Source organism: Grammomys surdaster, unplaced genomic scaffold (genome assembly GCF_004785775.1).
Source record: "Grammomys surdaster isolate TR1022 unplaced genomic scaffold, NIH_TR_1.0 64, whole genome shotgun sequence".
NCBI classification, from domain to species: domain Eukaryota; kingdom Metazoa; phylum Chordata; class Mammalia; order Rodentia; family Muridae; genus Grammomys; species Grammomys surdaster.
Window position 1 is genome coordinate 11,593,770 of NW_021604566.1, and position 23,112 is coordinate 11,616,881.

A 23,112-nucleotide genomic window follows, 5' to 3' on the forward strand; every position below is an offset into this window, starting at 1 on the left:
TCTCTCTCTCTCTCTCTCTCTCTCTCTCTCTCTCTCTCTCTCTCTCTCTCTTGCAGAGCCTCATTATTTGATCACCATGATCTGGCAGACTACCTAATTTCTGTGGTAATTATTCAACTTACAGACTTACAAGTCTAGTTTTCTTAAACTAGTACTTACACTACACTTGGAATCATCATTTATTATAGTATGATTTTTTTTAATTTTAAGTAAACCACAGGTTCTTGGTTAACATATCTGTCTATTGGCTGGAGAGGTGGCTCAGCAGTTAAGAGCACTGGCTACTCTTCCAGCGGGCCTGAGTTCAATTCCCAGCAACCACATGGTGGCTCACAACCATCTATGATGAATTATAATGCCCTCTTTTGACATGCAAGTGTGTGTACAGATAGAGTACTCATTGATAAAATGAATGAATAAATAAAATTTTTTAAAAAAATCTGGCTATTTAAAATTTAATAGAAATATTTGTGGAAATAGAAATTATTTTAATCTTAGTCTCAGAGTCAAACAAATATGATTCAATTTTGAAATACTATCCTAAATCATGACCATAAAATTTTGCTTATTAACTGCAATTTATATATAAAATAACATGAGATGAAAGTTAAGGGTTTGCTAACAAGGTAGTACAAAGAAATTTCAGGCAGTTGTTTGGCAGCCAGACCTTCTAGAAAGCTGATTAACACACTTGTAAGAGAGTGTATTTCCTGTGAATGCACAGTAGCCAGACTATGATGTTAGAAGAACTGAAGTATATAGTTTTAAGTCCTCATCAATGTGCTTTGTGTTTAGAGTTTATGGGTCTACTGCAAAGAAAGCTCTTTTGGGTGTCCATGAAGGGATCTTCTTAGGACTGTGGGTATAGGAAAGTCAACTGATGCTTTATCGGCACTGATGTATCTCTTGGGCAGATGTAGTACAGGCTACCTACATCTCTTTCATCTTCCAAAATAAGGTTTTATCCCCACTACCACAGCATCATCTTCCAAACCATGAAAAACAATGAAGTCAAAAGATATGTTGAAGATTTGCTGACAATAAAAGCCTGAGATCTTTTTCATTAGAGAAGCACATGTGACTAGGTTTTGATGGGCATTTTCCCAAGCCTGTACAAGGGTGGTTGTGTGCTGGTGGGTGTATTAGTTCCTACACAATGGCCAATCACCAAAGCTCCATTCACAGTATTTAGCAATTCCTGTGTTATTAGTAGTAGCTACTGAAGTATTTACACAAAAGTATACAGAAGAGCTTCACTAGATGCCCTGTGTTTGTGCCATGTGTGCTTTCTTGTTGATGGGCTGTTGGGAGAGTCATGGCTGACCCTCACCATTGCCATCATCTTCCTGTAAGCTGTTGCTGCTGCTCTCAGCTATACTCTGCAAGAGCAAAGGGAGATGCCTGATTCAAAGTTTATGCAATTTTTACTAATCTACCCAAAGTAGAGAATTTAATCCATGAAAAATTTAAGGGTCCTTTGTTTCCTATCACGTAGAATATAGTCTCTTAACACACACACACAAAAATAACAAAAAGCATTTTTTAATGTGAATTTTCACATGATGTTTGGATAAACTCTTACTTCCATAATTTTAATTCCTTTGTCTCATTTTACATATTTTAAATACTGTAGGCATGTTTAAGTAGATGACTTTTTGTTATTGCTTTAAAAATTACGCAGCAATAAATATGGAAAAATCTAAATTAGAGGCATTTAAATAATAATTTTTATGGTGAGAACTAAAGTAAGTTTTAAGTAAGAAGGTTTTGTTCTAAGGACTTGGTTAGTAATTGATCTACTGACAGATGTTAATCAAGAACTTAAATTAACATGGGGAAACAATTTCATTGTTATATTTATTATAGAATATCTTGATATCTAACGGTATTTGAATTTTATAGAAATGTCATATAATTCTATGATTATTTAAAATTGAGTGATGGAATAATGGACGTTGTATTCTAGTTAGCCATTGCAAAGTCTGCTGCTGATTTCCGTAGACTTAGTCTCCTTGATGAATGACTTGCTTTGTTTTAGGGAGCAGACATCAACAGTACTGATTCTGAAGGACGCTCTCCACTTATTTTGGCAACTGCTTCTGCATCCTGGAATATTGTGAATTTGCTTCTTTCTAAAGGTACCAATCAGAAGCAGACCCATCTGCTCAGATAAACATCTATCAACCAGTTGCCTCATGCCAGGCACTGGGACATATTCTGTGCATACAAAGGTTCATAAAAGACTTCCCAAGCCTATAATAATGTTCAGTCCAGTAAAAATATTGAAAAGGTAATTCATAAAAATAACATATCACACATTTAAGGCAGCTGGTAAACACCTGGAGTTGTCTGAAGATGTTATGAGCTTTCTGTCATAGTAGACATATGTATAGATGCTGCCACTGTCTCCATTGCACACTGGCCTGGTGCTGTTGGGACAAAAGGGTCTGCTCATCTCTCCTTGTTAATTTTTTATGTTTAAAACTTGAGGATCCACCTAGAAATGTGAAGTATCACAGACTTTCCACTGTTTTTCTCATACATACACAAATGTACACAGAGTAAAGTAAGCCCATTTTAAAATGTCCAATTTTCCCACCTAACAATGGTTGACTGTGAGTTAAAGATTTGGGAAGAACCACCAAAGCCCATGTTATAAACTCATGAGTAGATTTTATTTTTCTACTGTGCTTTTTTTCAGGTGCCAAAGTAGACATAAAGGACCATTTTGGGCGTAACTTTTTACATTTGACTGTGCAGCAGCCTTATGGGCTAAGAAATTTGCGGCCTGAGTTTATGCAGGTATTGTATGTCCATGAATTGTAAACTAAGTCATATTCAGTATAGAATAAGCTGATTTTGTTGCCATTTATATTCTGAGAGCTCATTTTAGAATTTCAATACTGCTTTAAAATAAAGATGATTGTTTCCACCATAGAGGTAGGGATGGTGATAATTGGTTGATGACAATCCAGACTATGTTTTTAAAGTTACAGGGATTCTGTACTCTCATCTATATCTAGGGCCCATTGATAATCAGTCATTTTCCTTCACTGTTTCATTCGGCGAATTCCTTGTGAATGGAAAAAACAAGCCTAAAGGTGAATTACTAGTGTTTCACCATCAGCTAGGAAAACTGCTCAACACATTTGACTGACTGATGACGCATGACGTTTAATGAGCTAGCTAATAGTTACTGCCTAGCTATTAAGTGCATCTGAAATGTGAAGCTTTTCTTATAATAAGTAGATTCTCATGCTGTCACTGTGTTTAATACAGAATTAAAATACACATGGGGTTAAGTTGTTTTAAACAAAAGTGTTTACTTCCTGGATTAACCTTCTCATTTGCCTTTCATATTGTCATTTTGTCTATTTTAAAAATTAAGTAAATGCACTTTCAAGACCTCCGTTTGTTTGTTTGGCTTAACCTAAAGCATAGGTGCTGAACTGTTGTTTGTGGAAACAATGAAGAGGGGAGGAGAAGGGAGGACATATCAAACTGCTGCCTTGGCTTCTCCCTCTGCTTGCAGGCTCTCTCACATGATTGGAGACAAAACATGAGACCTCATCCATATGGATTTTCCTCTATATGTTTTTAGATTATTTGTAGATTTGTCTGCAACAGATTGGAAAATGCTCCGCTACAGAATAGGATGCAATCGACCCTCAGCACTGATGCCGTTATATTAAAAGACTCCTTCTCTCACAGATGCAGCACATCAAGGAGCTGGTGATGGATGAAGACAATGATGGATGTACCCCTCTCCATTACGCCTGTAGGCAGGGGGTCCCTGTCTCTGTAAATAACCTCCTCGGGTTCAATGTGTCCATCCATTCCAAAAGCAAAGACAAGAAGTCGCCCCTGCATTTTGCAGCCAGGTGAGGATCAGACTCCAGGTATTTGAGCGTGCTTGTTTCTGTTTTATATTTATCTCACACATGAACCTGACCTTTTCAAGTTATGGGCGCATCAACACATGTCAGAGACTTCTGCAAGACATAAGTGACACAAGGCTTTTGAATGAAGGAGATCTCCATGGAATGACCCCTCTCCACTTGGCAGCCAAGAATGGACATGATAAAGTCGTTCAACTTCTTCTGAAGAAAGGAGCCTTATTTCTCAGGTGAGTCATGAATTCATAGAATTGTGTATATCTTAAATTTGGACATTTTAAACTTTTCTGTAATATTTTAATTGATGTGTACAAAATCTATCTCATTTTATGTTCAAAACATACATAATTTCTCAAACGCTAAAATGGAATTAAGTATAATTCTCAATTGGTAAATTAGGTGTTTGGGTCAATGACCTTGCTGCAGAGTAAGTGGCTTTGAGGAGAGTATTTTTAAGAACCTTTGAAATATTTCTTTGTATTCTATGTCATTCTTTCATCTTCTTGTGGAAATACAGCGGTGTGTTGTGTGTGTGAGTTCATGTATGTATACATATGCACATATACCAACACAAAACCACTACGCACAAAGAGTTTTCTCTTCAGTCTAATAGATGAAGGATGCAAAGAAGTAGCAGTGGAAAACATTCAAGCTGACTGAAACTTAATGGCTCTTGTACTTAATGAAACCTAACTCTAGTGCTTCAGGGAAGTTACCATGACTAACAAAATCAAGTTAAAATATGAAGCATACATAATGAAATGTGTGCAGTAATTGAGTATCATCTTTATAAAAGGGAAAGAAAATCTAGAAACACTTAGGTTCAATGCTCTATCTCCAAGCTTCCCAAAGTGGCAGGGAGCAAGTGGATCACTGGACTCAAGATCAGCAGCCAGTTTCTTCAGCTGAGCATGTCTAGCCGTGTGTGAGTGATAGCCTTTAACCAAAGGCTTTGCCCAGTTTATTCCTGCTTCTAAGGGACACAGAACATCAGACCTGTAAAAGGGACACATGGAGACCCAGCTCCATAGCTGGTCCTTAATTACAGCATTACTGAAATAACCTGAAATAGTTACTTATGAGATCTAAAATTAACTTCTGTGATTTATTGTATTTGGTCAAGTATCACCAATATGACAACCATGCTTTCACTATATCTGTATCTTTAATTTCTGTGAATAAAGATAAGCAACTTTGATAGCACAAGATGGTGTAGACTTAAATGCTTAGAAATAATATTAACTACCTTACAACTACAAACACTAGTGACTGCAAAGACAATGAAAATATTATGGAAACTTTTCTGATATAATGCTCATGGAAACATGATTGAAAACTGTATTTATAAACCCTTTGAGGCTTTGAAAAGTAATACACAGAACACATGATACTTTCTCCCACTTGCAACAGTTTGGTGATATTCTTATATCTTTTATACTCCACTAAATTACAGATGTGAATCACAATTATGAGTGCCAGCTACTATGCTTGCAACTGTCTTATATGTATGCACTAATCATTGGGTTGTTAGATCCCATGCTTTGCCATCAGCTGAAGCTAGACTGAGCTCAGTGGTGTCACCTTCCATGTTTACCTGTAAGTGTATTTGCATGTCTTCTCTTACCTCTTTAACAGTGACCACAATGGCTGGACTGCTTTGCATCATGCATCCATGGGTGGGTACACTCAGACCATGAAGGTCATTCTTGACACTAACTTGAAGTGCACAGACCGGCTAGATGAAGAAGGGGTAGGTACTGGATTTCTTTGACCAAATTAGAATCTTGGCATACAGTAAACATGCAGAATTGTAAAGGACCTTCTTCACAGCATTTTTACTCTTTGCTCTGCTCTTGGCTTTTTGTCAGAATTTTAAAAACTAGTCTATGAAAGGAATAAGTAAAAGGGAGTAGAAATTGGAGAGAGACAGATGTGTGTGCATTGAAGCGAAAGACTATGATTTCACCCTAAAATTTTTATCTCTCCTTAGCCCAGAAATATAAAGAGAGCAGAGCTAAGAATTCCGAAAGACAGGCACTGGACACACAGCATAGTGATTTAAAAAGATTGACTTTAGTGTTGTTTATTGGGTATTGTTCTAGTTTATGTCTGTTGTTTTGATAAAACACCCTGATAAGTAACTTGGGGGAGGGAGGGCTTTATCTGACTCACAATTCTAGGTTATATCCTGTCACTGATAGGCTTATAAGACAGGTGCTCATGCATCTGGACATCACTTCCGCAGACAAGAGCCAAGAGAAATGAATGGACCCTTGCTATTTGCTCTCTGTTCATCAAGACTGTTCTAGCCCTACAGTGGGTAAAGGCAATTAATAATCAAGACAATGCACCCTAAACACACACTGGCTGACCAGATCTAGAGGACTCCTTAACTGAGGCTCTGTTCCTGGGTTGACTCTAGTTTGTGGCAAGTTGACAATCAAAATCATTGTAATTCTCCTTTTGTCAACTTGACATACAGATAACTGCATCATTTAAAAACTATATATTTCCTTTCCTTACTTACTAGTTCTCACATTTGTATTTTATGTGAAATATAATCTAATTTTAAAGGTCCCAGTCCTTAAAAAGCCAACGTTTTAAACATCCAAAGTCTCTTTAAAAGTCTAAAGTCTCTTAGACATGGGCTCCTATAAAAAACAAATTACATAGTTAACCGTTATTATTCCTAAGGGAAATGTGCTGGCTAGTTTTATGTCAACTTGACACAAGTTACCCACCTTGTGACAAAGTGTGAAGCCTCAATCACACTCCATGATCCCCTCTTTCATTTTTCATGCCTTTAAAACCTATATCCCAGCAGTTAATGTTTTCATTGTCAAGTTCTGCTGAAAGGCATAGCCTGTACCCCTGAACCACAATTGAATTACCCTGAGGAAATCTTTTCCTATTGTTCTAAGAAAGTACAGATGGCTTCAGTTCAGTACTGCTGACCAGTTATTAATCACAGCTGATTGTTCAGCTGCAGCATGATCAACAAAAGAATTCAAAGCCAAAAAAGTCATGAGATCAGGTTCATCACAGAAACAACTGTACTTCTTTGGTACTGATTTCTGTTCTACTTTCATGTATGTTGCTGTGATAAAGCATCTGACAACACAGAGAAAGTGTTTCTCAGGCTTCCAATTCTATGTTATAGCCAATCACTGAAGGGAATCAAGACAGAAGTTACTAGCAGCTAGTTGTATCACACACATAGCCAAGAACAGAGAGAAACGAATGGATCCTGACTTTCTAGCTCCCATATGTCCTCCTGTCTTTTCAAGTTCATGAACCCCTGCTGAAGGAATGATGCTACCCACCACCTACAATGGGCTGAGTCCTACAACAATCAACAATCAGGACATTTTCCCACAGACGTGCCCACAGACCAACCTGATCTAGACAGTTCACCAAGAGAAATGCTCTTCTGGGTTGTGTCAAGATGACAATTAAAACTACCATCTTTTCCTACTTATTTAGAGAGCATTAAAATATAAATTTCTTCAAGAAATAATTGAGATAGGCCATCATGATTTCTGTTTCTATTTTTTTAAAACACAATTCTGTGAACACTTCCTTGATCACTGTTTGTTTTTTAAATTTCTTTTCTTTTTTATTGGATATTTTATTTACACTTCAGATGTAATCCCCTTCCCCCCGACCTAGGAACCCCCTATCCCATCCCCCCTCCTGCTTCTATGAGGATGTGCCCCCATCCACCCTCCCACTCCCACCTCCCCACCCACGATTTCCCCCACACTGGAGCATCCAGCCTTCACTGGACCAAGGACTTCCTCACCCACCTATGCCTGACACTGTCATCCTCCCCAACATATACAGCTGGAGCCATGGGTCCCTCCCTATGTGCTCCCAGGCTGGTGGTTTAGACCCTGGGAGCTCTGATTGGTTGGTATTGCTCTCCTCATGAGGCCACAAACCCTTTCAGCTCCTTCAGTCTTCTCTTTCACTCCTCCATTGGGAACCCCATGATCAGTTCAATGGTTAGCTGTGAGCATCTGCCTCTGTATATTTCAGGGTCTGGCAGACCTCTACGGATACAGCTATATCATGCTCCTGTCAGCATGCACTTCCTGGCATCCACATCAGTGTCTGCCTTTGGTGACTGCACATGGGATGGATACTCAGGTGGAGCAGTCTCTGGACAGCCCCTCCTTCAGTTTCTGTCCCACACTTCGTCTCCATATTTGCTCCCATGAGCATTTTTAAAGACATTTTTATATGAGGAAATGACAAACCAGCATCCTTATGGTAGTCTCTGACTTCATACTGTGCTCGTGAAACTCTAAGTCTGGGATCCACAGGTCTAACAGGTGCTAAGTCCCTAGGGGCATGTCTTTCTGTGCTTTCTATAAGAGCCTCACCTCAAGAACTTCTCATTTGTTTTTATGAAGTCATCTTGCTCCAGAGGCAACAATGAGCAACACAAAGCAACATAAGCCCTTGAAACTCAATCTGTCTCTGTCTTTCGGTTTCTCTGTCTCCCTCCCTCCCTCCCTCCCCTGCCCCCCCCTCTCTGGATGATAGACCCATTGTTTAAAAGTGTCATAATGAACATGAGCTTTAGCCTGATATACTTTGCCATTAATCAGTACTTTAAGAAATTCAACAATGAAACAGGACAGCAAAACAGCCAAAGGATGCTTACTACTCTCACCCCCTATTGTATCTCTTGTTTTGGGTAAAAGAACACAGCACTGCACTTTGCTGCACGGGAAGGCCATGCCAAGGCTGTCGCAATGCTTTTGAGCTACAATGCTGACATCCTCCTGAACAAGAAGCAAGCTTCCTTTCTGCATATTGCACTACACAATAAGCGCAAGGAAGTGGTTCTCACAACCATCAGGAGTAAAAGGTGTGTATGTGTCCTCCTGTCTTCCCTGTGACCTGAGTTCTCTGATAACATGATGCACCCCTAGTCTGAGAGCAAATGAGAAGAAAAGAACATGCTTTGGCTTTGAATCTACATATACAAATGCCTACTGTTCAGTTATTGCTGGCAATGGAAGCTCTGCTTTACCCTCAGTATTCATTTCTACAAATTTTAACATGATAGCCCAATATTACATGGTTAGCCCTTTATGAGAATACTGGGTTCTAGGCACATGGAAGACTTAGCAACAAGGTTACTATCAAAGCAAACTCTGGCCTGCCTTCTTGGACTTGCCTGACATGTTCTTGTCAGCACAGATTCCCAAACTGGATGCTGATGAAGATATGCCTAGGGCTAGTAATCTAGCTCATCGGATAATCATGCTAGGCACCAACCCTGATTATGTATGTGACATATTCAACTAGATCTAGCCTACATTTGAAGCATAAGGAGTCTCGAGAAATTAATTTCTTTTGAACCACCAGTGAACCAAAGTGCTTACACATCATTTCTGACAATCATTTCTGACAATAATGCAGATATTCCATGTGAATTCTACTCATAAGCTGTGTGGATTGGTGGTAGTGGCATCGGACTCATCCTGAAGATGTTATGTTAGTGATCAATGAGCTCATCTTTGCTTCTTGTTATAGATTTAATTTCTGTTTGGAACATAAGTACCTTCAAATTCCATGTCTTTAGCCAGTGTTGAAGAAACAGACTCACTGAAACATTATGGCAGGATAAACACTCACTACTGTATTCAATACGTGCTATTTTTAATTCAGCACAGTACATTACATATATATGTGTTAAATATGGATGTGGTACAAGCTGGTAACTCTTTCAGGTGAACATAACCTTTTTTTCCTAACACAGACACCTCAGAACTACTTACCATGTCACAATTTCAGGTGAGAAAGAAGAATAAGGCCTGTCTTCTTTAAAAGGCAGTCAAAGAAAGACAAAGCATAACACCCATTCTGGACCTCACCCACAGTCCTAATTGCCATTAACAGATTAGTATCATCTTGATGAATTGACCTTGTTTCACATGATACCACTGCAATAATGAGAACATGTTGCTTTAAGAATGAAATTAAAACTTGGCTTCCGCTAGAAGTACATAATCTCTGGTTTGAACAGCAATGCAAAGCAGTGATAATCATTGTGCTTCTCTTACATACTATTTACAGATGGGATGAATGTCTGCAAGTTTTTACTCATGATTCTCCAAGCAATCGATGTCCAATCACAGAAATGGTAGAATACCTCCCTGAGTGCATGAAAGTAAGCTCCCTTAAAGCAAAAGTCTCCTGGGCTTGGCATGCAGTGTGGCTGGTGTGCTTACCCTCAGAATAATAGTTTCTATCTTCCCAGCTTCTATGAGGGAAATTAGCCAACAAATGTTCTATGAGGGCCTGCTTTGACAAAAGAATCCTAACAATTTTTACATTTAATATATATATAATAAAATTTGATAGATATATTTTTCTCCTTCAAATAATTAAAGTTTAGGACAGGGTCGCACTGGTATTTGATAGCTGGACTGATACTCTTTACATTTGTTTCTAAGATGTACACTCAGGATGCCGTTCTCAAGGATACAAGTGCCTGACTTTCCATAGAAATTAAAAATCGTAGGCCTCCTTCTCAGAGAGCAAGGATAACCATGTTGAATACCGCTTGCTTCTATTTGCAGGAGCTTATCCCATGTGGCACACCCAATTTCTTCCTTTTGCACACTCAGCTCTAATATTAAGTGGCAATGGTCATATATTGTCATTCTTATGGAACTACTTTCTTTATACTAGGAAGATTTTTTTAAATATATTTATCTATTCAAACATGAAGATAACAGTTTACAGCTTGACGAGCAATGCAGAACCTGATTATGAGTTTCCTGCACTCCTGGACAATATTATTGGCAGGGAGAAAATTATGGCACTAATTTACCATGGTTAGCAGTTAGAAGAAAACTCCCAAATTTTTGTTCTTCCTGATAAGGATCATGAAGCAAAGGAAAGCATGGGAATGCTTGTATATTATTTTAAATGTGGAATAAACTCCTTTCTCATGAACAATCTGCTGCTCCAATATTCAGCTGGGTTTTCTTTCTCAAAGGTTCTTTTGGATTTCTGCATGATACCTTCCACAGAAGACAAGTCCTGTCAAGACTATCATGTAAGCTTATTTTATTATGATATTATAAAGTATATTTTATAAAACTTCCTTGAAAATATGAAAGTGGTGCTACTTTATTTCTACAATCTACAGTAGTTAATGAGTATTGGCTTTATATTGCATTATTGATTTATGAAAGAATATTCTCCTTACATTCTAAGTTCCCCCCAAATCTTTAGTTTCTCTAACATCAATATTTAGTGTTATTTTTAGTGTTTACATTTACTTAGATGTTTTATGTGAATGAATAATCTCTAAAATAGTTCATGTCTGATGGGGTGAGTGACCAATTGCCCAGGAGTTCTCGCTGCATGTGCACTACATAGGACATCCCGTTCTTCCAGGATCTGAGAGGACAGCATGGATCCGAGAGAAGCAAGGATTTTTTTCTCAGGATTATGAAACTAGACCACTAGATTTGGATAATTTTTATAGACATGAGCCTAACCAAATAATTGCATTTTATTCATGGATATGAATTTTAAAGAAATTGAAAGAATATCTGTCCAATATATTTATTTTTATAATTTACATGTTCTGACCTAATTCCCTTTCTCTATTCGACATTACCCATAGTTATACTAGTAAACGTACAGCAGAAAATTAAACCTGTATATTTGATTTATCAAGAAGAAATGACAGGGGATTAGGCAAATGGCTCAGTGCTTATAAGCATTGCTGCCCTTTCAGAAGACCCAAAGTTGATTCTCAACACCTTCATGGTGGCTCACAATTAACTGTAACTCCAGTTCCAATGGATTCACTATAGTCTTCTGAAATTTGTGGGCACCAAGCACACATGTGGCATGCAGACAAACATGCAGACAAAACATCCATGTATCATAAATGAATGAATGAATAAATGAATCTCAAAAATAATTTTACAGAGAAGTACTTATTAGACTAATATTTTAAATTTATGTCTTCCACAGATTGAATATAATTTCAAGTATCTCCAATGCCCATTATCCATGACTAAAAAAGTAGCACCTACCCAGGGTGCGACATATGAGCCTCTTACAATCCTCAATGTAAGTGTAGTGTTTGCATGAATAGACTTGTTTGCAACTGAGCTTTGATTTGCTTAGATATAACATGCTTGGTGGAAATGGAGGAGCTCTGGGGAGACATCTTATAGTTCAATTTCCATACCTGTCATTGTGTCCAAGCATGTATTTTTTCACTATAGATTTTCTAGAATTCAACTTTCCTGGAGACCAGTCTTTCTAGGTTAACATGTTCACTTGGTATGCAGGATCCTTCTAACTAGGGTCTGTCTCTATTGCTTACAAGGATAGTTTGGTTTCTGCATTATGGTAACAGTGATTTTTGTGAATGAAAGTGATTGTGGGAAACTCTCTTGTCCCCTCAATCTTATTAATTTCTCACTATATATTTCTGTGATAATTAAAATGTAATTTAAAAATAGATACTAATATTAGTAACAACCTTGAAAGCTTATAATGTACACACTATTTTAATTGCTTGAATGTGCCCTACTGCAGAAATTCCTCTAGAAAGGTAAGGCTGAATTTCTTCACTGGCATAATGAAGGCAAACCCTTGCCAATTGACCTATAATGTCTGTGTGTGCTATAACTCTGCGTAATATCAACAAGATTATGACATATTGTTGGGGCAGAAATATTAAGAGACAGACTAAATCAAGTGGTTGCTTCTATATAAAAATGATTCCCTTTCTCTCTACCTCTATCTATCTATCTATCTATCTATCTATCTATCTATCTATCTATCTCCCCCACCCTCTCTTTAGCCCTCCCCTGTTTTTGAGTTTTTATTTTTTGTAAAAATAAAACTTCTCATTTTATATAAAAAAGTCAAAATTTCTAAAATAAGTATATGTTGCACTCATAATACTATAATAATGTCATAAATCAGAAAACAAAGACTCCGTTCAACCTCAGTTGTTTGACATAATTTTGTTTTGATGGCGTTTTACTCATTTTCAGGTCATGGTCCAACATAACCGTATAGAGCTCCTCAACCACCCTGTGTGTAGGGAATACTTATTAATGAAATGGTGAGTACCAGCCCTTCTCTTTAATCTGATGTTGCCATAAGCTCTACCAAAAGCCTTTTAAACAATTTTATTGCAGTGGAAATTTGTTGTTTTAGATTTTATTATCATGTTTTAGAATTTAAGAAGAATAAGCATTAAAAATCATTGAGACTATCTTTGACATGAATACATTTGAAATATGTGAAGTGTATGAAAGAATTATTGTCTGAGACACAAACCAATCCTGAGTCATGAAGTTTAGTGAGCAGTGAGATAATTAATAGGCATGCAGTACGGATAGCCTCAACTGTAGCCAGGGCACATGGATGGAAGACTTTCCGTGAGTTGGTGACACTTACATTATTGTTTGCTCAGCAACTGAGATTACATCTCTGAAAATGGAGAAGGTGAGTTACAAGAACTTTGGCTGTAAAATGCAGTGAATTATAGAATAGATGTCTGGAAATATGTCATTGCTATTTTTTCCATAGATGTCTTTTAAATATTTTTATTTGAGATGATTCAGTTGTGATTTGTTCATTTCTTTGTAGGTGTGCCTATGGATTCAGAGCCCATATGATGAACCTAGGATCTTACTGTCTTGGTCTCATACCCATGACCCTTCTTGTTGTCAAAATACAGCCTGGAATGGCCTTCAATTCTACTGGAATAATCAATGAAACTAGTAGTACTCTCGAGGAAAAAGTAGACACTCTGGTATTTTAAAACTTCAATATTTTAAAATTAAGGATTGTAAATATTGTTTTTCCTCAGAAATAACAAGCTTATAATATCAGGACTTAGATTATTATGAATACTTATATATCGTACACATTTCTTCTAACATCTGTCTTGGGATTAACAAATGATCAATAAGAGACTTTGCAACATCTAACTAAAATGCTAAGTGTGAGATTTTGCAGCTTTTCTGCAATCATTTTATCATTGTGAGGAATGCAGGAAAGGAGAAGTAGGAAAAGGTATTTCACAAGTTCAGACTTTTTCTTCTTCTTTATTGGATATTTTATTTACATTTCAGATGTTATCCACATTCCCCATTTCTCTTCCACCCAGAAACCCTCTATCCCATCCCCTCCTCCTGCTTCTATGAGGATGTGACCCCACCCATCCACCCACTCCCACCTCCCCACCGACGATTTCCCCCACACTGGAGCATCCAGCCTTCATGTGACCAAGGATCTCTTCTCCCACCTATGCCCAACAAGGCCATCCTCCTCTACATATACAGCTGGAGCCATGGGCCCTCCCTGTGTGCTCCCAGGCTGGTGGTTTAGACCCTGGGAGCTCTGATTGGTTGGAATTGTTGCTCTCCCCATGGGGCTGCTAACCCTTTCAGCTCCTTCAGTCTCCTCTTTCACTCTTTCATTGGAAACCCCATGATCAGCTCAATGGTTAGCTGTGAGCATCTGACTCTGAATATTTCAGGGTCTGGCAGACCTCTAAGGAGACAGCTATATCATGTTCCTGTCAGCATGCACTTCCTGGCATCCACATCAGTGTCTCCCTTTGGTGACTACACATGGGATGGGTACTCAGGTGGAGTAGTCTCTGGATGTCCCCTCCTTCAGATTCTGTCCTCCACTTTGTCTCCATATTTGCTCCCATGAGTATTTTGTTATTTTTTCTAAGAAGGACTGAAGCACCCACATTTAGAATGGGAAAGTTTTGGAAATAGATAGCAGTGATGGTGATGTAAGGATGTGAATGTGTTTAATGATAAGAATCATAATGTAAAGTATATTTAAGATGTAGAGTTTTTAAAAATATCAAATTAGTGGTGAGAGGCAGTGAGATGCATCAGTGGGCAAAACACAGATGTTACTAAGCCTGGTGACATAAGTTCAATACCTAGGACCCAAATAATAGAAAGAGAGAACCCACTTCTTCAAGGTGCCCACCAATTTCCCCCTTCATGCCATTACATGAACACATGCACATATGCATGTGTGCACATACACAGATACACACTATAGACTATATACATGCAATAAAAACTATAAAGTAGTAATTTTATGACATGTGTAATCACATTTGTAAAACGGTATGTAAGTCTGTAGATCTATGTTCTGTTATAGCTTACTTTGCACTGTCTGACCATGCAATGATTGAAGTGTTAAGGAATTAGTCTGTCATGTCTACTAAAAGAGGTGGCCATTGCCATGACAATGACTTTCACTTTAATGCAATTGTAGACAATGGATAGAAATGAAATGAGAGCAAAACAAAATTTACTAGCAGGAAATTATGATGCAAATAATTACTGTCTACATTTAAAACCCTCATAACCCCTCTGTCTTATACTTTTTGTTTCAGAATTCCTTTCCAATAAAAATATGTATGATTCTAGTTTTTTTATCAAGTATATTTGGATATTGCAAAGAAGTAGTCCAAATTTTCCAACAGGTATACAATTCCATTTGTATTTTTAAGTTATAACTATTTTAATATAGAGAATATTAATTAATTTGTAAACAATTATTTGGATGGTTTTGTCATACTAAATTCACACAGCTTCACTAATATAGAAACTTCATAATGTAAAAGTCACATAATCTTTGGTAAGGTCCCTGCCTAGTTGAAGCATGTAAGAAAGTGTTGTCCACCATTACTGCTCCCAGAAAGGTTTGCCTGTTATGTGTCCACAGTGATCCTTATGAATGAATGCCTTAGCTGTGGTTGCTCTTGCAATGTTAAAGATATTTTGCTTATCATCAATTTTAATTGTAATACTATAAATTGAATTTCAAATTTGAAATACAAACATTTTTACAGAGTGCATCCAGATCCCCTTTCAAACGGGTCTGTCTTTGAATTGTTGCCATGAGTTGAATGGCCTTTCTTTTTATTGAGGAAAAACCAAATCGTTATAAACTTTGGAAATGTTTGAGTTGGGGGAAGTTTTACTCTGGCTAAATCTGGTCTTGAACTCATGATCTTCTTGCCATCACCTCTGGGATGCTGAGATCATCTGTATGAGCCACACACATGGCTTGGAAATTTTTCATGACATTTTCCTTTACTTTATTCTTATTTTTAAGATAATGAATTAGGTGCAGATTAAACATAAGAATTATATAAAATATCCAAAGATATTTTTATTGGCAAATAAGAGAATCCCATTATTTCTGTGTTGTAATTTTAAAATTTATGCTTTTTGTATATTTTTAATTTTTTTAATAAATCACATCTCTTATAGCATTACATTTTTAAATTTTTGCATTGTTATATAATATAAGTACATGGATATTTGTATTAGAGAACTAATGGTGTTAATAAAAAATTGTATGCATTTACTATTATAGATTACAAATACTTTTGTGTGTATATATTTTCTTTTTTTTTTTTCAGTAAATTGTCACAATCCTGACAGTTAAGTTACATTGTTGTTTCATCTTAAATGATTTAGGACACATTATCTCTTATTTTTTCTCATTTTCTTCACTGAACATTGCAAATGATAACCTAAAAATTATAACACTATATAAATCTTCTGTTAGAGTTGATTATCCTTCATCTGGTTTATATTAAATGGTCTACAGTATGGACCATTTAATGTCTAGAACATTCTACTAAGCACAGACTTGTGCATTGGTGTGGTTTCCCCTGTTAACTCTCAGCACAGATCTCAAACATTTTTATTGAGGGACTTGCTCTCAATGTCTCAGCAAAAATGTGTGTCCTTAGATTCAGATAGAGTTCAGAAATTATGAAAGCAGCATGTAGTATTTTAGAAGTTCCCTGAAGAGGAAATGTACCCTGTATATGGAAAACCAGTCAACCAATCAACCATCCAAATGACCAAACAATCAAACCAACAACAAAACCAGGTAGCGTTTTATAATCCATCCATGCCAGATTTCCCTATGTGGTCATTCTCTTTCCTTCTCTATCCAGAAAAGGAATTACTTCCTGGATTACAACAACGCTCTGGAATGGGTTATCTACACAACCAGCATCATCTTCGTGCTGCCCTTGTTCCTTGACATCCCAGCATACATGCAGTGGCAATGTGGAGCGATAGCCATATTCTTTTACTGGATGAACTTCCTACTGTATCTTCAAAGGTAAGACCAGTGTGGATGGCATTTACATTCTTAAAGCCTTTTAATATCAAAGAAAGAACTAGTATAGATGAGGAGAATTTGTAACATGTTTTTTCACTGTTTCCAATTGTTTTAAATGTATTCTAATATCTTAATCCTGAAGGGTATAGGGCTTTCGAATCTCAGTCTACATGACTGAGGCTTTAATACTCCAATTGGGGACCCACTAATGATTTGTGGTGTATGTGAGTTTATGGAGGGGGCAGTTCTGCAAATGCACCAACATGTTGCATAGTTAGCAACATCCTTAACTTCTGCCCACTAGCCACCAGCTGCAGATCACCATTGTTAGTGTAACCTTAAAGAGTGTCTAGCCATGGACATGGTGGCCTCTATGCCAAATCTGCCTTCATCAACAAACCCAGACCAAATGTGTGCAGTAACGCCAATGAAAGCATCAACTGCTCTTGTTTCACATGACACTGTTTGATAAGCATTTACTTTGGTTTAAACCACTCATATTATGTTAATAAAAGTGATAGAAATGTAGGGCATTTTTAAAAAATAGTAAGTAATTCAAGAGAGGGAAAATGGGCTAAGTTAACCTAACAGTTGACTGGTGTTGAGTTAAATGTACTCTTTACATGTGTTTATAATAACAACAAGTAAATGACACAATCTGCCTTGAATCAAGGAAGAAGCTTCAGCACTGAGTAAGGGGAACACAGTGATGGTTTCAGCTAGTAAGTTGAGAAATAGGTTGGGTTGGAGGCTTGGGTCTCCAGGGAAGTGCTTACCCCACTGTAATCTGCATTGCTGTAAACAGTAGTCTTGCTGACTGAGGTGTAGACCCTTGGAGAGAGAGGGCATGGGTGTGGGAAGAGCAGTGACCACAGGGAGTGCAGATTCATGCTAGGCACTAGCAGTGAGTTTGCTATATTTCTGTTCCCTTTGTGTACATTGCTAAATTTTCTTTCAGATTTAAAAAAAAATGTATTTTTTATTGACACACATAATTACAAAGTACAAGCCTATGTTTTGATTCATATATATGTTAGGTAGTGGATTTTCTTTTACATGTTGTGATTTCTTCTTTTATGAATTTTTTTTGACAAACGAAGAGTACAAGCTAGTGGACAGAGGTTACACTTGTCTATTCAAACATTTCTCAGTGGATTATGTGTGCTACAGGTGGGGCACAAGGAGAGATGAGTGTAGGCTGTGCTCTGCTCTGTGGGCTTCTGCAACTGTAAGCTCCTTTATTCAATCTCTATTTGATCCAACACAGAATTTCTGTCCACAATCCCTTTGTTAAAAGACTGCTATCATTTATTTTAATTTGGGTTTGTGATTATTTCTCTTTACCACTTAGAGTGAACTTCTATTCCCTTGGTCAACTGAAAAGACAGTGTAATACTCTGTTCAGGGCTACACAGACAGATCCTGTCTTAGGAAGAGGAGGAGGAGGAGGAGGAGGAGGAGGAGGAGGAGGAGGAGAAGGAGAAAGAGGAGGAAGAAGAGGATGAGGAAGAGGAAGAGGAGGAAGAGAAGGAAAACGAGGAGGAAAATAATCAGACTTTTAAAAAAAAATCCTGATTATGTGCAGATTTTCATTTATTGGTTTATTCCAAAACAACAGATTTGCATTTGTTTTTTTATTCTAGAATGAGTGGCTTTGGTGATCTCATCCTACCCTCCTATCTGACTTACTCCACCCAGTGAGCAATTGTTTTAATATTTTTACTTTTCCAGGTTTGAGAACTGTGGGATTTTCATTGTTATGTTGGAGGTGATTTTTAAAACATTGCTGAGATCGACGGGAGTGTTTATCTTTCTTCTATTGGCTTTTGGCCTCAGCTTTTACGTCCTCCTGAATTTCCAAGTGAGATATTTGCATCTCTAGTTGATTTTATTTCTAATAATATCGAAAATATCTATTTATACCTTAAATTTTAATGACCTAGTAAATTAATAACTGTAATTAAATAACCTTTATCTTATATATCTTTTCAATGATTTTAAAGCAGAAAAATTATAATTTTATTAGATTTTTCTGTGTCAAAAGTTTATATTTAAGTACAAAAATTTTTCTTATGTTTACTTTTAATGTTTGTATTTTATTAATACTTCTCATGACTGCATCTCACTAGCTGCATGTGTGAATTAAATTCTCAGCATTATTTGCATCATTTGACCATTAGGAAATCCCTTTTCATGCTATATGATTTTCATTTCTTATTTTTTGTTTCTTCTCTTTTCAGGATGCCTTCAGCACCCCATTGCTTTCCTTAATCCAGACGTTCAGCATGATGCTAGGAGACATCAATTATCGAGACGCCTTCCTACAGCCATTGTTTAGGAATGAGTTGGCATACCCGGTCCTGACTTTTGGGCAGCTCATTGCCTTCACAATGTTTGTCCCAATTGTTCTCATGAACTTACTGGTAAGTGGTATATCTTTGCTCACTCCATTAATTACTTGAACATTTTATAGTGATAAAGATTCTTAACCCCTTTATTCTCTATTTGGGTGTATTATTCAGCTGTCTGTTCCTGAAAGAAAGGACAGAAGCCAACAAGCTTACAAAGATAAGGTTTAACAGTTCTGGTTTCCTTGTCCAGGGGCATGGTATCCAGGTCATGAAGGGTTTCTTAGTTACTGCCTCCCTGTCTACACTCTTCTTGCCCTCACCTCTTCCTCTAACTGACCTACATCTCAAGATTTGATCTTTATCACAGCAGTAAATGGACGAATGTGCTATCTCATTTTTCTGCCAAATTCTTTCTATGAATTTTCACTACAGAAATAGCTAATTAAAAGCTGATCATTTTGAAAGAGGGCCTGTTAAGTTCATTCTGATGACTCTGTAGAAGCCTTAGTCCAATCCAGACCCATCTGTAGTGCATGTTTAATCTCTGTCGTTACCTTTAATCACTGTCATCTTGATCTTAACTCCCATCTTCCACAGGACCGTTTTGCTTTTCCTTCCTCCCTCTGAAACTCTTGTGCAGAGTTTTCCTTTTTTCCTAGGACACCTTCCCACCATAGGCCAACTGTTTCTGATCTTTAAAAGTTCAGCTCACGTGTTGAATCCTCTGGGCAGACTTCCTTCACCCGTGAACAGCTCCATCCACACCACTTCAGTGTGAAGTGGATGCTGCCACATCATCTTATCCTATGATTCCTCTTTGGCAGAGAGATCTGGCCACCATTTTAAGGTTTAATTGGAAGCTTCTAAATAGTAACTCTACCATAAGGACAGTGCACTGTGAGCAGTATTCACAACTATATAAACATGTATGTGGAAACTTGTTATTGTTTTTGACCTGCTATTCCTTGAGACTACACAAAGACACTGTGTACAGCGTTGAATCTGCTACCATCATTTTAGACTTGCAAGCCTCAATGGTTTTTTTCTTTCCTTTTTAAAAAATCTTTCTTTCGTACATCATCACATCCTGACTGCTGTTTCCCCTCCTCCCCTGCAGTTTTTCCCCCCCTCCATTCTTTACTCCTCCTCCACATCCCTCAGAAAAGAGCCTGCGAGGGACACCAGTTACAGCTAGAGACCAGCTTGGCCCAATCAATGTAAAGAACAAAGTCACATTGCATATATGCCATCTGGCCCATGACATGAAGTTGCTTATTTACCATTTAGTTTATGGTGTTTAGTTATTGAATCTTGAGTAGAAAGTGAGACCAACCTTAAGTGCATGTTAGTAATGCTATGATTGATCTTTTGTCATTCCACAGATTGGTTTGGCGGTTGGGGACATTGCTGAGGTCCAGAAGCATGCGTCATTGAAGAGGATTGCTATGCAGGTACTCATTATAATTATTAAACACATACCAAAAGCAACACTCCTGTTGTTATGTGTACATAAGAATAGCTGATTTTCTAAGAACATGGTTGTTTAATATGGATATTTCACCACATTGAAAAGTGCCAACTGTGCATTCTATAATCAAAAGAGACCATGGAAAAACACCCTGGAGCTATCTACTCAGAAAAAAACACTGGTATGAGTGTGTGTGTGTGTGTGTGTGTGTGTAGGTTTGTGCAAATATATGTATGTGGGGTATGTATAAGTGTATGTGCGTCTATGTATGCAAGTAGGTGATTATATATACATATGTGTCGGTGTATGTGAATATATCTGTATGTATGTATACCTCTGTGTGTGTGTTTATATGTAGTATGCGTATAGGTGTGTATGTATGTGTCTATGTAGGTGTGTGTGTTTATGTGTATGTGTGTTGGTATATGTGTTTATGTGTATGTGTGTGCATATGTATGTGTAAGTGTGTGTATGTGTATGTTTATATGTGTGTAGGTATGTATGTATTTGTGCATAAGTGTGTATGTCTCTCTGTCTCTCTCTCTGTGTGTCTCTGTCTCTGTTTCTGCCTCTGTGTGTGTGTATGTGTAGGTGTGTGTGTGTTTCAGTGTTCTACCAGGCTAACCTTAACTCACTTTGTCATTCACTTTTGCCTTTAACACATGACCTTCCTGCCCCAACCTACTGAGTGCTGCTATAACCCAACTAATATGAGGCATTTTGTCTTACTACCCAAATATTTGTTTAAGAAGCTCTCCTGATATTTTGACATGTGACCACACGGTCTCTACATGTTTTATATTGAAGCATTAACTAGGCTTATCAAGCTTTGTTCTCTTGTGTTCTTCTCTTGTTTTGTAATGCTTTTAATATAAAGTTCCCCAGAGTCAAAGGTTTGTGGATAAGTCATTGGCTACCATATCTTGAGGTAGTTTTTCTATGCTCTAGATGGCATTGTCTTATTTAAACTTTGAATGAAACAGTGTGGTGCTTCAAGAAGACTTGGTGATCAGTTGGATACATGCAGTTAGAAACTTCAGTAAACTCAAGAGAAATAGAAACCCATGCTATGGTATCATTTTCTTTTCTCCCTTGTCACATTGTGCACATGTTGTGTATTAGAAAACTGTTCTGTGAAGAAATATATGCACACCAATAAATGAACTATGACAAAGAAAAGGCAAGAGTGAAAAGAAAATTATATCGTAGCTGGCTAGAAGCACATATGACTAAGTACTCATGGTTAAGGTACAATCCTGTCCATCACTGGCCTGTCTTTGTCTTGGCTCCACACTGTCCTGCAAACTTGTCTTACCAGCTCTTAAAACCAGGTGAAATCTCTTCCTAGCATACACACTGCTCTCCTGGCTGCCACCAGGGCTTCAACATCTCCCTTTCCTCAGAATGGAAGTTGACTCTAATGTTTGAGCAGCCTGGTAGCCAAAGATGACCAGGTAGACACAGCGTTTAAAATATCTTCTCTCCAAAAAGGGTGTTTGCACTGCCCAGAGGAATGGAGTGAGTGAAAGTTGGAAGATGGTGGACTTGTGGGTAGTAAGGGCCTGGAGATGTCACTCAATGGTAAAGGCTTTGACTACTATTTCAAGATGATGGCCTCCAGTAGGTATACAAAACACACACACACACACACACTTATACATGCACACACAAAGGCACACAGGTGGTGAGGCATCAGTGAGACTGTTCTGAAGAGGATAGAACTAGAGGAAGCACATGAAATTCTTAAGGTGCTGATGTATGACCCTTGGCCTGGAAGGATGGCTGATGTGAGCAGGTGACATTGTTGTCCAGATGATGGAAGGCTCTATTTGCAAAGAATGAAGAGAAGAAGCTTTAGCACTTAGAAAAAAATGGGCAGCAAATGAAATGCTTCAAGTTGTCATATTAGTGTGTAGAGAGTTGTTATCAGCCCACACTGGATGAGCACAGCATTTAAGCTGATCTGCTACTAATCTTGGTTCCATGGAGAAAAACTAGAGGAAAGAAAGGAGATAGGAAGAATGGTCAATGACCTTTGTCAGACACATCTCTTTATAATTATTGGAAAGGCATTTTAAAACAGTGGTGAGAATAAGAAAAAGGAATAATGTAAACAAAAACCAGTAGCGGAGTTGGAAAGTCCCATTCCATGTTGTATTTACTGTGCTCTCTGTAACCAGACAGCATCTAAGGACAATGTGACACTGCTCCTTCT

General features: G+C 37.6%; 1 protein-coding gene across 1 annotated transcript in view; it reads left to right on the plus strand.

Moving 5' to 3' along the window:
* Positions 1-23,112, plus strand: part of Trpa1 (transient receptor potential cation channel subfamily A member 1) — a 44,141-nt gene that overhangs the window by 16,546 nt on the left and 4,483 nt on the right. The window contains exons 8-24 of the mRNA XM_028768915.1: positions 57-105; positions 2,039-2,138; positions 2,702-2,802; positions 3,712-3,881; positions 3,962-4,126; positions 5,532-5,646; positions 8,606-8,772; positions 9,987-10,080; positions 10,915-10,974; positions 11,907-12,005; positions 12,944-13,014; positions 13,545-13,710; positions 15,328-15,417; positions 16,909-17,078; positions 18,810-18,939; positions 19,319-19,501; positions 20,812-20,880. Of these exons, the coding sequence (XP_028624748.1) occupies positions 57-105; positions 2,039-2,138; positions 2,702-2,802; positions 3,712-3,881; positions 3,962-4,126; positions 5,532-5,646; positions 8,606-8,772; positions 9,987-10,080; positions 10,915-10,974; positions 11,907-12,005; positions 12,944-13,014; positions 13,545-13,710; positions 15,328-15,417; positions 16,909-17,078; positions 18,810-18,939; positions 19,319-19,501; positions 20,812-20,880 (1,999 nt within the window). The remainder of the gene's footprint in view (positions 1-56; positions 106-2,038; positions 2,139-2,701; positions 2,803-3,711; positions 3,882-3,961; positions 4,127-5,531; positions 5,647-8,605; positions 8,773-9,986; positions 10,081-10,914; positions 10,975-11,906; positions 12,006-12,943; positions 13,015-13,544; positions 13,711-15,327; positions 15,418-16,908; positions 17,079-18,809; positions 18,940-19,318; positions 19,502-20,811; positions 20,881-23,112) is intronic.